Source organism: Teleopsis dalmanni, chromosome 1 (genome assembly GCF_002237135.1).
Source record: "Teleopsis dalmanni isolate 2A chromosome 1, ASM223713v2, whole genome shotgun sequence".
NCBI classification, from domain to species: Eukaryota; Metazoa; Arthropoda; class Insecta; order Diptera; family Diopsidae; genus Teleopsis; species Teleopsis dalmanni.
Window position 1 is genome coordinate 79,715,116 of NC_051846.1, and position 16,079 is coordinate 79,731,194.

The following is a 16,079-nucleotide window of genomic DNA, read 5'->3' on the forward strand; positions in this document are numbered from 1 at the left end:
TATGTATTAATTGATATATGCGAGAAGAATTACTACATTTTGGTTATTATGCTAATGCCCTTTAATTACATTTACTTATATATATTATTGTTTATAAAAAGAAAGATATATGAGTTTTTTGTTTCTTCCTCTTTCACATTTATAATTTTATATATATTATCGATACAAATTAAAGGAAACTTCATTATTTTGCCATTTATTAAGCCAAATATGTTTGAGTTTTCACTAAAATTTCATTTATTGTATTATTTTATCATTGCAATTATTGGTTTTCAAATCAAAAGTCCTAGTCTTGAAAAAATCAAAACACTATAAAAAGAGGACATCATTTATTAATGTAAACTTAGTTAATTAAATGAAATAATAAATTCAATTATTACTGAGTGCTAGTTTTGAAAATATTTTAAAATTTTTTTTTATTTGAATAAAAACTACTTATTTGCTTTGTTACTATTCAACACCTGTCCAATATAATTTAAATAGCCTAAGAACTAACTTTCTAGAGTAGTATTATTCAACCTTTCTTATGGAACGCTTTGCTTAAGCCTTTGAAAAATTATATGGCTCCTTCCTAACATAAACCCAAATGATATTCTATTGCTTTGTGTTTTCTTCTACATTCCTTTGGAAAAAATTCCCCTTACGTTTGAAAACACTGTTCTAGAAGACTTAGTCAGTTACAAAACCACTTTTTAAAGAACATCTTAGGTTCTATTAAAGTTAGCACTTGGTTTTAAACCCCACAGAAACTTATATAGCAACATAATAGGACAATAGACTTAGATGGAATCAGTATCGAATGAATATTTTAGTTATATTTATTTATATGATTAATTAAAATTCATATAAGTTTTGCAATTATGGTTCCTATGGTCGGGTTATATGATAATTGCACTATACTATAGAATACACTAGAGTATGGAGACAGAATTTTGAAGACCAATAGTAATTTAACACAAATCCTAATTGTTTATAAATCTGGTTGGTATTAGTAAAATATTCTAATTCAAAATCCAAAGTATACTGTAAGAATTACGAAAACATCTAAGGAATATGATATACTACATGGAGAGTAGTGACTCGAAGAAATTCATATGGTATACATTAAGGCCTTTGAAAAGTAACTGAGAGCTTTATAATGTAAAACTTTATAGTGTATTGTATTGTATTGTATTGTATATTGTATACAATAACACTGCTGCGCTAGAACATCTAACAAAATTATTGGCAGAAATAGACTAATAGTTATATGGTGAAACAGACTAAATTCTATTTTCAACAAAAGAGAAGAATACACAGGAATGGACAGATCTTTAGTTGTGTGATGAAAAAGGCCGAATTCTATTGAGAAGAAGAACAATTGCTATAAAAGGAAAGAACTTAAAACAGGACCTTGCATATGATCTAAAAAAAATCAATGTATTAAAGAAAATTATTTCCGAAGCAATGGGCTTTTAGGAACTGTGAGCTGAATGAAAGTACTCTGTCGAAAACTTGGAAATAACAATGGATTCCATTGACTATAAAGGAATAATGGATAATAGATAATTAATTATATTTTATTCTTCACACATTAAAAACAATTTTTACTTACTTTTTGACTAAGTAAATGATGGATTCAATATTAATCATGCCAAATATGCTCGCTTATGATAGAAAGACTACCATATTCATCTTGATTTATATTTATGTACGTACCAATGCTACTAATATGTCACCACAATGGGCCATTGTTTGAGCTCAAGTGGGCTTTTTGGAAATGAGGCCGCCACACCAAGATATCTACCTACTATATTCATCTTGAAGACTAAAGAAGCCTTTAGCAAGAAGGATTTTTTATATTAATAAGTCGTATAGATATTAACAGCCGTATAAAATCGGAAATGGTGTCTTTCAAATGGCTAAGATTCGAAGGAATATCTGAAGGATAGGTAAATAATATTGTGTGAAAAAATATTTCTTTTATAATCAAATATTTATTATGTATGTTCATAAGTCTATAAATTTGTCAATATTTTTTAAGTAGAAAATTTTTTTTAAAATTATAACAATATCAATAAATTTAATATATAATTACTATATAAATTAATATTATTTGGTGTTACTATTAATAATAAATTATATGCATTCAAAGGATTTTCTATGAATTTTAAACAAACAAAAACAAAATATATATAAACAAAGAAATATATAAACCAATTTCTTTATTGGTTATTATTTATTTTGCATTCAAACCAAAAAGCTCTACTAGATTGTATTACTGATAGATAATTATATTCTTACTTGTAACTTATATTTAAAATTAATATTTTTAATTAAAATTAATAACGTTTGAAAAGACTGAATGGTGTTTGTTCCGCTGGTATTAACATTTTTTAATATTTAAAATTTTATTGAAAACATAAAATACTCCTGCGTTTCAGAGCATTTCAATGTACGAGTATTTACCATGGACCATTTATTTTGTTACATGGTCCCAAAATTTAGGGAATATTCTTTTACCTTTGTAGTCCTTTTTGTTGTTGTTGTGTTCGTTTTTTTTTTAATTCTTTGGCTTAATGCATTGTTTCCTTCTCTGCAGATATAATATTTAATTATAAGATTAACGATAATTTGCTTTTTGCCTTTGAGGCCTTTATTATAATATTTCCTTTGTGAAATTCTATACTTTGTAACTTTTGTTTTTATATTTTTATTTTTTTTTTGTTATATAAAATAAGCGTCATAAAATGCAATTTATTTGGTTAATTTGAAAATGTAAATAATATTTTAAAAAAAGCTGTTGGCCTTTTTTTAATTGTTATTAAAATTTCGGCTAAACATTTTCTATGCGAAATGAAGTTTTTTTTAAGCATTTTACTTTAATATTAAAATTGCATTAAAAACATGAATAATTTAATTTTATTTTTTTTTTCTCTTAATTTTACATGAATTAATTTACTTATAATTTTCCATCAAATGGTGTCTTTACAAAATAAGTGACTAGATTGCCTTTTCCCTTAACATAAGTTAAACCACGACATTCGCACTCATAGCCGGCGGCCATTAAAATTTTCGCTGTATTTTCAGTTGTCTAAAGAAGGACAAATTAAAATTTAAATTAATTAAAATAAAAATGAATGAAATGAAAATAAAATTTGTAATTTATGTAAAAGGTCACTTACTTGTAAACGACCCATAACACCGCATGAGTCCATGCGTGAGGCAACATTTACTGTATTGCTCCATATGTCGTATTGCGGCTTCTGTGCTCCGATTACACCGGCTATAACTGGTCCATGGTTCAAACCGATACGCATACGAAATCGTTGAAAGGATTCCCGATTTATTGAATCTAAAATTGACATTAAAGCAATTGCAAATTCCACCAAAATTATGACGTTGTGCTCTTCTGTGCGTTTTTCATCCTATAAAATGGAAGAGTTTTGTGTGTGTAAAGTTTAACTGAAAAGAATCTGATAATATATATTTGTACATATTTATGTACTAATTTTTAAGTATAAATGTAGAGCTTGTCAGTTTGAACTCTTTAGGAGTTGTCATTTTTAATTCAATTAGATACTTATATAAAAATGATTAATAATAAATTATATAAATTATATGAAATTTTCTATATGATTGATAAGTGGGCTTTAAATCAATGAAGTCGTTATTTGCCGGTTAAATACGTTCTTATAACTCAAAACAGAGCTGAAACTGGTTACTTAATGGAACAAAACGCTTATCTATCATATGTGACGACAAAAGATCTATAATGGTTGCGTTGCTCTGTTCTATTGGGAACCCAGTACCATGCTCATTTATATTCTCTAATCTATACAGAAATAAAATTTTCACAAACACCTTAATAGAAATTATCATACGTCTTTACAAATGGTTGAAATGTAGAGATCAGATGTTAAATATACCATAATTTCTGGGTTGTTAATAGGTATGTCATCTATTTTTTAACAGTTAAATTAAAACTTTAATGTTATATCAATATTAATACATCAAACACTTTGATCTGCCAAAGTGTTCATTCTGTATTTAAAATCTATTTTATCATTATGCAGTTAATCACTGCTTAATCATTAATCTTTGCAATAAAAGGATTAAAAACAATGGAAATTTTTACATGTCATAACATCTTCCGAAATAGAATAATTAAGTGCTTGCGTCTCTTTTTTGAGATGTGAAATAAAACTTATAGATAGATTATCTTTAAACTGATAGAATAAGAAACTAACATTATTATCGTAATCGTTAATTCGTGAGAAAAAACTTAGCTTGCAACGTATGAAGACATTACATGTGTTTACAAAGTACAGCCTCAAAGAACTATGTACTACCGAGTTTAATTAAGATCTAACAGCTTAAAAGTCAAACTAAAGTCTTAAGCTAGTGCCTGCATGAACGTTTTTAATTTTTCTGCACGGTAAAGCTGTAAAATTAAATTAGCAAATCAGTTGATAGCAAGAAAATTAGAATATCAAATGAAAATTGTAATAAAACTTGATTGATTTTTTTATTCATATTCAACACCTGATTTCTCCTGAGACCTGATGCCTTGATTGATCGTTTATTAGGTGATTTGATAACTTCATTGATTCAATAGTGTGAATGTGTGTGATAAGTTTTTCTGCTGATTTAAAACTAGTTCAACAATCAATATTAAAAACAAAACGCAATTAATAGAAGTAATTAATTGATAGTTTTTTTAATATCAATTTAGAGAAATTAATTTTAAATAATTTTACTTTTATATTTAATATATACATGCTATTATTTACTCAGTGGTAATTCTTTATATAAAACCTGCACGATGAAAATCTTTGCAGAGACAACAGATGCAGAAGTAGAGGCCGTATAAATTGGTCTTTCATAGAAGTAGTAAAACAAAGACCGTATCAATCGTTTAATCATAGATCGTATTAACGGAGAACAGATTGATTAATGTCTGACCTGTAATTGCAAAAACATAACAAGAGTTTTTTTGTGTTTACAGTTACATACAAAACTGTAAGGAAGGGCAAAGACAAGTTTTGACAAGTTTTAATTCTAAAAGTCCGTTTATTCAATTATTAGCATTAAAAGACATATTTGAAAATTTAGTTGTTAGTTTTAAACGACGGGATCTTAAATGAAGTCGTTTTCTATGAATATATAATTGGTGTTCATTTTATATAGAATATTTTCGAGTTTTTAAATTGGTTCGCGAGTACGGGTTAATCTTTTTTATTATGTGAACTATACAATAAACTCTAGTGTTGGTAAAATTTCTTTTTAAATTTTATAAATTGGTGAAGAATATCATATTGCTTTATTAACACAATTTGTGTTCGAAGCCGGATTTAATTCATTATTTAGTGTTATATGCAATTTATTGTAAATAAAATTTTATTTATTTATGTGTATAATAAGAATATCTTTCTAGAAACACATAATTAATTTCAACTATTTAAATTACATTTAAAAAAAAAAATCGTATTTTAAAATTAAAGTTAAAACTTATTAGAATTATTAATATTTCATATATAGAAAAAAGTTTTCTTCATTATTTCACTAAACTGAGCAATGTAAACAAAAGGTGTCTCGACAATCGGCGGTACTTTAAATATAACAGTACTTATTAATTATTACTCATTAATGATCGTTGATTTATAAAAACGACAAATATCAAATGTAATGCAAGACTGAGATCATTAATTTAAATAGTTTTTTCTTAAGAGGAATTGGATAGTCAAGAAATACAGTCACGGTTGTCATATTGAATTATATTTTGGAAGATACGAGTGTGGTATAAAGAAAATTATTTAACGCATTTTTAAAGTTTTAATTACCAACATTCGGTAAGTTGAAAATATTTTACTTTCTTGTAATTTAATTTAAAAATTTTTTATTATAAGAAAAATATTAATACAAATATTAATTTAAGACTTTCGGATTAATAACTTTTCTGTTTGAAAAATTAATTTTATTATTATGTAAAATATTTTTTTACATGATCTCGTGCATATATATTTTACATATAAATGTAAAAATATTTATATTGCTTTTTCTCTGTTCTAAAAGAGATAATAAATGTGTTATGTATTTATATTTAAAAGATTTTTATAAAACAGAAAATACGCAGAATGTTTAAAAAGTAATTATTTGAGAAAATCACGTAATGACGCGTTACACTATTGCTTAGTATTATCAAACTTCTGTAAGCTCTTTAAGTAGTGCACTGCTTCATATTCTATAAAATATCCATTAAAGGTGAATATCACTTTTACATTTGGTAAAAATTTAATATTAGGAGACAAACAGAACCAAAAGCAATCATAAGGGACAATTCAATAAGGGATACTAGGATTAAACAGTTTGAAACGTAAATCAAAAATTGTCATAAGTCGATGCCTGTTAAATTTTAAGACGGATCGTTGATTTCGTAAAATAAAATTTTATCTTTAGAAGTGTTAAAGTTTTTTTGTACTATAAATGTTCAATTTATTAACTTTTGAAATTGTTAGTAACTATGCCTTCCTGACATCACAGAGTTCACATGTTTAAAAAATCTTTCACCTTTGACAATGAAAGTTATTTTGCCCAATTAACCACTAAATCTTTTTTTAAAACTCACTTCTTATGAATCTTGCTTTAAAATCTGATTCTACTAAAATGAAAATATGAAAGAATCACAAAAATTAAAAGAATTAATTCAAACATGATTTATAAAAAGTCTATTAAAATACAAATGTAGAAGAATATTAAATACAAATCTTAATACAAGTAGTTCTAATGATAAATTTTTCCATTCTCCTTTTGAACGCAGTTTATACTATCAAAATCCGGTCTGGAAAATGGTTTAGAGTGATGAGTATAACAGCAACATTATATATTAATTTTAACAGATAGGTCATTGATATATACCATCAATCTTGTAATCGTAGGACTTTAAGCTTGGCTTCGAGTTCTTAAAAGTTGAAAATGTTGCCTTACACGATGAAGTTGACTAATATATTAATATTATAACTATGTAATATTTGAAAAGTAGGTAGCCATATAATTCTATCAATCTTGAGTTATTAAGTTTAAGCTGATGCGAGATGCATTTATTTGGAGTATAATCAATATAAATTAAGAAACACTTGATTAGATTACTAAAAATAAGGAATTTATTAATAAGTAGGCAACTGATTAATTTTCCCAAAAAATTGATAAATATAGATTATTAAAATAAGTTAAAATCAAGTTTGATTTTGTATTGTTTCATCTTCTAAAATTATATATTTTTGCTCCTAGCCATATGAATTTCTTATTTTAATTTTTATTATAGTTTTAAATTAAAATTTAAAAAATCTTGATTTTAAGTTGTTTACAAGTATTTGACTAATTAAATAAATTAAAATAATTTTCCAAAAGTCAGACTTTTTGTTGTCAGACATTTAAGCTAATACCAGCGGTGTTAAGATTATTTTATTGCACTTTTGTTAAACTTCTATCAACTGTCATCTGCCACAGCCACTGCCATTAGCATAAAAATTGTTATTATTTAATTAAATCCGTCTTATTACACCAATTAACTGGAGTGCATAATGATGGCATTAGGGGTCATACCATAGCACTGACCCTCTTCAAATTTATTAGGATGAGTAATAAAATTTACAAAAATCATTGAGTTGCAGATTTAATTAAGCTGAAAATTTGCAGGAAAAAAATTAAAGCAAATTTGAAAGATAGCAAATTTAATTCATTGGAAAAAAAATTACTTTTCAAATTACTCTTAAAATTTAAAAGTTAAATAATTAACTTTTAATATTTAAATTTTTTATTGCAAAGAGTAATGGACGTAAAATGTCACATAGTCAGTTTTTAAACAATAAGTTATAAAAATTATTGGAGCTTAAATATCTTATATAGTAAAAATAACACTCAACATTAATGTTTTATTCCCCTTCCAAAAGTTGCAAAGAAAATTAAATTTAGTAAAAAAATATACAAACGGAATAGGGGCTCTAAAATTCTACATCTCCTTAAGCCGTTGTTTAATAATAATCGCTTCAACCTCAAAAATAGAAAGTTATTATTTACTCAAATAATTAGGCCAGCACTACTGTATGGATGTGTAACATATTGCAAAGCCTCAAATACTGCTATAAAGCAAATACAGATAGCACAAAATCTGGCTTTAAGAAGACTAATTAAGATTCCTTGGTATATTAGAATAACAGACATGCATAGAGATCTAAGAATTGACTCAGTGAAAAAATATATCAAGGACAGAGCCCTGATGCGTTGCCCAACCCTGCTCTAACAAACCTTAAGTCCACCTCAGGACGCACAAGAAGATATGCTGATCTACGGTCCGTTATCAGTTAGAAAATAAATAAATGATAATGATTCTAGTATAGTTAAAGTTTAACAGGGGTAATCCCCCAGCCACAATAGAGTAAAAGTACGCAATAGCACTAACTCCAATCACAACAACAATAACAAATTTTTAAATTGTTAAAAGTATTAATTATTGTTGTGACTGTCCAGAAATTCAAATGGAATTTCTGTGACCAGAACAGATTAAGAGTCCTTCTCTAGATTTAGTTCTGGACTTTGTTCACTTTAAAGGGTTTTGTGTAATCAATAGTGAAATTGGTACAATAGATAGCAGTCGGTATAATTAAATTTCATTTAAATAATTCAGTTTATTTAATATTCGTATTTTGCATGTATGTGATCTCATTTCTTCAATCTCATTTCTCAAATCCTTTCTATAAATAAAATTGCAAATTCAATTAACAATTCCATTTTAATTGAAAGATTATCCATTCTGTGGTAACGATTTGGTACAGAGCTGTTGCTGAAGGCATTATATGTTTAGCTTAAAGTTTGCTATTTTAAGATAAAGATTGCTCAAATGCCGTTAGACATGTTAAAATTGTAAAAACATCATTCAAAAGAGATTCTGTATCGAAAATCTTTTAGTGGTGGATCTCATATCCGAATGGTGCATTTACAAGAAGTGTGGTGTGGGGTTTGATTTGAAGATGTGACATAGGCGTACAAAGCTGTGACACAAAACGGTCAATTCAGATCGCTTCAGTCACATTAGAATTGAAGGAATATATGTTAAAGACATCTGGTTTTAGTAGGACGATCCCACAAACCACAGAACAGGTGTTATTTCAGCTTTATTGTGCGAGAAATTTCTCATTTTGGGAATCTGCATTTTTCACAAAGGTATGCGGTTTTTAACCACTGGGGTTTATGTTTTGTAGGGCTGTCCGGATCATTACTATATGGACAATCTCAAAGTCTCTACGTCATCGATAACTAAGTTTAATTGTATTTATTACAATAATATTTTAATAGCTGAAAACATTAATTATTTAATTATATATATTAACATTTTTTATTAACATTTTAATTATATATAATAAATATTACACTCAATTTTTAGTTTGATAAATTGAATTGCATTTTTATAAGTTTTATATTGATATCAATCATTTATTTAATTCGTAAGACCTTATTATCATTTTATGTTACCATCATTTTCTCATTTCCACTTTAGTTAGAAAAAAGTTTGAATGAAAAAAAATTCAGATTTTGCTTTTGATATTTATTTAGTTTGTTTTAATTAATATTTTAATTAATGAAATTTTTAAGTTATTTATAAAAAAAAGTTTAAAAAAAATAAATTTTAATTTATTCAAATTTCTAATTCCTTTAATACATATATACAAGTCAAACTGCATTTAGTGGAACTTACCGAAAAGTTACGCATCAGCTGCATAATGTTAGTAAACATTTAAAATAATTTATTTAATTAATTAAATCTTAGGATATTAATTAAAAATATGTAAATAAAATTTAATAAAATATTTTGACCTACCGTTGAACCATCTTCCTTTCCCGGCCTTAAACCGGAGGCACACATGTAAGTGCTAGCTATAGTTTTAATTTTTTCGATTCCACTGAACTTTGGTTTCAAAAGTAACTAAATAATTATTTTAGTAAATAAAAAATTAAATTTTAAATCATTTTATTGAGTGAAAATGAAAATTTGTTTTTCTTTAAATTTTACCTTATCGAAATCACAAATGATTTCATTTAATAGGCGTAAACACTCCAAACCCTGTTTGTTCACGTCTGTCTCATCGTAAAATTCTTTGTAGTTGGGTATTGAGGCAAACATGACAGCAACGCAGGAATAACTTTCATGATACAATTCAGTGGAACGTTCCTGATGCAAAAAGTGGGTGGCAACGTGGGCTGGTAAAATATTTTCAAGTAGGATCTAAAACAGAAAATATATAAATTATAAATATAATCAAGTAAAATAATTTATTCTTAGATACTAGCTCTTTACTTGTCTTAGTTTTATATTAATAATAATTCGATGAAATAGTAAATATATAATAGAAATCTATAAAAAAGTTTACCGGGTGTTCCGTGAAAAGAAAAAAATCATATGGATGGAAGGAATGATTACGTTATCAAAATTTATTGAAATACAAGGTATCAAGAAGTCATAAAATTGAAAAAGGCTCTTAGCTAAAAACCTCTGAATTTTCTAAAAATGATTTATTTCATCCGTAAGATAATATTTCATCATTAACATAATCCTAATGAGGTCAAATCCTATGATGGTTCAAAGATCTGTAAGTTTAGTTGCCTTTGGAAAATGTTCGATTATTTTTGCAAATAACCTGATTTTTCTCGAAATTGTTGAACATTTTTTTGTATTCATTTTTCCTACATCAATACCTTAGAATCTTGCAAACATTTCTTGTTACCTAAAATTGACAAGTATGGAATATGAATACATTAGTACTCATAAGCAATTAAGAATAAGTATATTTTCCTCACACTACACAACAGCACTTTTAAAATATATATTTTCCAATACCTTTATATTTTTATGAATTTATATGTTCTTCTATAGCTATGGATTTGGGACCAAGAATGCTATTCCCATTTAATCTAACCTATAGTAATGTTTCTTTTAATTTGCTGATTGCGGATTAAAGAAAGAACCACGTAAATACATACCATGGTGAGAATTAATACTATTGAATAACTTAAATTACGTTTACCACTTTTCAGGTGAATGTGAACCTTATAAAGAATTGATTTCTTACAATCGTCAACATCACCATCAATACTAATGCATATGTATTATAAATTAATAACTTAATTCACAAATTCGAATTCTGTCTTGGGTGTAGTTTTCATTTTTTTATTACACTTTTATGCTTTTATACTAGATATAATATATAATATATATATATATATATATATATATAATATATAATATATAAAATAACATTTGAATTGCTCTACAAAATGTTATTCATTTTATTCACTTTACTCATTCATGCAGTTAGTTTTTAACTTAGTTCACTATTTACTATTATATACTATATTATACATATTAAAATAAACAGCAAGTAAAATGTCAGCTAACAATAACTATAAAGAACGAAATAAAAAAAGAAACAATAGCCAAAGTGTCAAGTAGCACCGCTATATAAGTAATAATTAAGGAAATTTCACAAAAGAACCCTATGCATAAACGTATTCAATGTTAAAAAAGAATTTCTAATCAATATTTAATATGGCATTAGGGTAATCTACTTTCAAACTAGTGTTTTTATTCATATCTCTTCTATATTAGTATGTAAAATATATGGTATGTGGAAGTAATTTTTTACCTTATTTATACCGCGCATTGTTTCCACTTCTTCTTGTTCCACTTTTAATTTGGCTTTCCATAGGAAGTCAGTACGTGCTACATATTCGCCTTGTCGATCTAATGTGTGCAGAACCGCAATTACTAAGAGTAACAGTAAAAAGCCCTTCACTCCAAGCGGTAAGCTGTAAATAACAAAATTACAATAATTAATTCCTTATTTGATTGTTTTTGCAACTGTCAAACGCGTACTCCTTATCCAAGCTTCGTAAACTATGTTCGATATAGAGATCACTGTATCCTAGCACTATTACTTGACATATTAGTGCCAGTAACATAGTGCATAGTTTCAAAATGAATCCAGATCGTAAAAATGCCGAAATAGCTGCTAAACTAATGGCACAACAGAAAAGAAAGACTGGCGCACTTTCTATTTGCGTCTGGTTAATTCCAGGGATTTCAGATACTTTCGTGTCATTTGTGTCCAAGTCTGATGAATTGCTGATATTAGAACTTAAATTCATTATTGGTTCAGCAGTGAAATTAATCTATAAAAATGGTAAAATAATGGCATGTGATATTCTGTAAATACAACACTGAATGATATTCCAACTTACAACACTGAATACTGCACACGCCGATATAAGTATATTTACTATAACGAACATGGCAAGTCGTAAATATCGACTACTGGCAACAACTTGTCCTGGGCCATTACGATCTGTGGTCGAACTATTCACATCGGGTACTTGCATATTACTTAGATATAAAAATAATCCCAAAGACAATAAACTTGCTGCCAATGAACCCAGTAATGCGATATTTCTAAGTGAGAAAAAGCCATTACGCGAAAGAATATTTCAAATTATTTTAAGAAAAGTATTTCTATATGTATATGCATATGTATGTATATAAGCATAAATATATAGCTGTACATTAATAATACTTACAAATCTATTACAATCAATTGCACAATGGCAATTGAAAGGAAAAGCACAAAGGCGCATATCAAGTCGTACCGGAAATGCGTATCGGGCTGCGCACGGTACATAGCCTCGCGCGGTGTATTCCGATACCACATCGTAAACGGTTTTAACTCTGTTGGTGGTCCAAAGAAATTGAAATTGAAGCATTTACGCTCCGGTGGTAGCAGATTTGATTCAATCATTGCAATGCTCTGCAGGATATAAACGGAAACACAACATTTAATAAAAGCAATGAAGAAATATGGAGTTAGATTGACTGTCAGTGCGAAAAATTGTTGTCTGTGCAAATGTGAAAGTGTGAAAAAGTATAAAAAATTATAAAAAAGTGTGAAATAGTGGAAAATTGTGGAAATAAGTGGAAAATGCTGGGAGAATTGCTTTAAGTGTAAAAAATGTAAAACAATAACTCTGATGGCGTTGATGCCATTTCAGCAACAAGTCTATATACAGTGTATCCTCCTTTTTTGTTGTTGGAGTTGTTGTTTATGCAAAAGAACTGCTATTGTAAATAGTTGTTCTTTTTTATTCACTTCTTTTATAATACTGTTGTTGTTGTTGTTTTTGTTGTAATGCAGTGACTAAAGTTGACTTATGTCTGTTGCATTTTGATAAGGTTTAGCTTTGTTTTAAAGAATTTCCTTTTTTGAAATTAAATTTAAAATTTTTATTTAGTTTGAAATTCAGTGTAAAAGCGGAAAGAGTTCAGTGGGTAATGGTAGAGAGCGTTAAATTTTTGCTTAAATTTTATTTAAAATTTAAAATTTTTTTTGTCATCTTTACTCACAGCTAAGCCAATATTTTTCACCAATTTCGATTCAGCAATGTTGGCAAATGGCCTATCCGCGCCCCAGCATTCGACATATTTTGTCATCTTAGAGGATGGACGATTTCGTGTGACATGTCCTGTATATCATGAATAAAAAATAGTATGAAATAAATTGAAAAATGAAAAACCTTTTAAAACTAAAGTTGATGACAAGTTTTAAATTAAATTTCCTTTCAAGTGTGTTGATAGCACTCATAAAACTTGATCGTAAAAGCGTATTGTTGGCATAAGGAAATGCTGGCACTGCGATAATTTAATATCTTACACAAAATAACTTTCACCGCAAATAAATTGTGGTTTTTGTTAACGTTGCGCTTAAATGACTGCATTTCCTTTTCTCTGTAAATTTACTCATATTTACTGCTTATGAAAATAATTAATGAACATATTTTTGTAAAGTTTTATACATTCTTAAGTCATTTTATATGCTATTACTTCCTTCTCGTATGACTAAAAGCACTTAGTAAGCAGACATAAACAATAATATTTTAATACTTCCAGCAATTTATTTATAAATTTAGTATGAATAGTAAAACGATTAACTTAAAATTTGTTTCCATTAAATAAAAATTACTCAATAGACAAGTTAAGAGTTAGAAAATATATTCTAAAATAATATAGAAGTACATATGCTCTATCTATATATATATTTTATATATTTTTATTTTACATAAGAGTCTGAACTACTATCAATATATGGCAACACTCTAAAATATAGGTTTATTAAAATGTAGCTTTAGAATTTTAAATTTGACATAGGTTTCGAAAAATGTTTGATATGATTGATTTTTTTAAAGGTATATATTTTGCAAACCATCAATATTATAAAAAATTAATAATTCACATTAAATTATTTTCTTTCTTATTTTCAAACTTCTTATACAAATTTCTCCTCAAACTGTAGCAGTTTGTGGATATAATCTATTTAAGTTGAATAATTTTTTATTTTTTTTTATCCCAATTTTCTCTACTACATCTAAACTAACTCTAAAGAATTCACATTAAAAATGATACAAAATCATTGTCAAATTCAATAACAAAATTATTATTGAGTTGTACCACAGTTCAGTAATCTCGACATAAAGTTCACTTAAATTCATATGTCATTAGATGGTCACAATTTATATTGTGAGTATTGTGTGCGCTGACTCTGAGCTTCAAATTTGGCAGGGCATGAGTTCTATTCCTGGTATCTGCAATCTCAAAAAATTATTTACTAATAATTAAATATAAGAAATTATTCCAAGACCACTAATGATGGGTTTTAAGCAATACTCGAAATAGCTGTATAGTCAGCCAAAAATTCAATTAATTAAAATAATATAAAAACAAAAGAATTTTTGTTATTATAGTTCACTTCTTTTTGAAAAACCTCTTTGAAAAATTTAATGCTATGATTTATTAATATCTTCCATGTGTATTATCAGATCATTTACACGGATCTAATGAGTTTGGTTCTAAATGTTGTGAACTTAAACTCGACTGTTATGACTCTGAATGTTGTCAAACATTCAAATTTGACTGTCATTCAAAATCAGCTGATGTGTTTTAAAAACTGATAATACCTATATGTCATATAATGCACTGTGAGATTAAGGCAACATTAGTTCACTAATATAAAAAAAAATATGGCGTGTTTAGTGGTAAACAGGTTGTTTCCTTTTAATGCCATATAAATTCGCAAATATACAAAAAGATACTTAGCTATGTCCATTGATGTTCAATAATTTTCATGAAATATAATGTTGGTGCTTTAAAAGACAGGGAAATAATGTAAAAGACGATAAAAAATAGATATTTGCGTATACCAAATAGCAATAGAATGCCTGGATATATTAAATAAAAAAAAAGCTTTTTCGGAGCTTAGGTAGTGGTGCTTCAAAAGAAGTGGTAGCTTGTGCTTTTGAAAAATTGCTTATAAGGTAACAGTGATAATAAAGAGACGAACAACGGTAATACAGTTTGATCGCTAGAAGTATTTGGAAAAAAGTAAAGCCACCAGAAAAGAATAAATCTCCAAAAATACGAGTTTTCCCACAACGTGGTGTATCTACTTAAACAAGAGACTTTGCGAATACTAAAAGCATCAAATTAATGGATAAAATGGTTTTGATTTGAAATATTATGAAGTTTTTCAAAATCATATTTTATAGATGTCTCAAATGTAATGAAAAATATTGTTATGACAAATATTTCTAACATATGCAAAAAAATGTTAAAATGAATGAATTCATAAATCAAAATTTTTTATTTTTTGTCCCACAATATAAATAGTTCCCTACGTACTATCAAATAGAAACAAGGTGTATTACTTTTCTCAGTCACAAAAAATGTATTAAACATTAATAATTAATGATTTGTAATCTATGCTATTCTATACCACAGCAACTTGACCATTAAGAACAGCAGATATCAATTACAAGCAATGAAGTTTTACTAATAATGAGGTGCGAACGAGAGCTGTTCACATTTGTACCGAAAAAGAAAACATCCTATTTAGGATATGCGAAATTCCAAATACGAATTACTACAAGTAATTATGCAAAGAAAAATAAATAAAAACGCGATATTAACCAGAAATAATTAAATATTATTCTGGTTGATCCTGCCA

At 27.1% G+C, this 16,079-nt stretch overlaps 1 protein-coding gene across 2 annotated transcripts in view; it reads right to left on the reverse strand.

Annotated features, from left to right (window-relative positions):
* Positions 1 to 2,899: 2,899 nt before the first annotated feature.
* The window catches only part of LOC119668078 (adenylate cyclase type 2), an 84,392-nt gene continuing 71,212 nt past the window's right edge, over positions 2,900 to 16,079 (reverse strand). The window contains exons 12-21 of one of the 2 annotated variants that reach the window (XM_038077462.1): positions 13,427 to 13,545; positions 12,607 to 12,833; positions 12,274 to 12,481; positions 11,909 to 12,204; positions 11,679 to 11,841; positions 10,049 to 10,261; positions 9,857 to 9,961; positions 9,734 to 9,751; positions 3,165 to 3,407; positions 2,900 to 3,073 (exon numbers count right to left, since the gene is read on the reverse strand). In XM_038077462.1, the coding sequence (XP_037933390.1) occupies positions 2,942 to 3,073; positions 3,165 to 3,407; positions 9,734 to 9,751; positions 9,857 to 9,961; positions 10,049 to 10,261; positions 11,679 to 11,841; positions 11,909 to 12,204; positions 12,274 to 12,481; positions 12,607 to 12,833; positions 13,427 to 13,545 (1,724 nt within the window). In that variant the 3' untranslated portion in view covers positions 2,900 to 2,941. The remainder of the gene's footprint in view (positions 3,074 to 3,164; positions 3,408 to 9,733; positions 9,752 to 9,856; positions 9,962 to 10,048; positions 10,262 to 11,678; positions 11,842 to 11,908; positions 12,205 to 12,273; positions 12,482 to 12,606; positions 12,834 to 13,426; positions 13,546 to 16,079) is intronic. The other variant, XM_038077464.1, reaches the window with a different exon arrangement.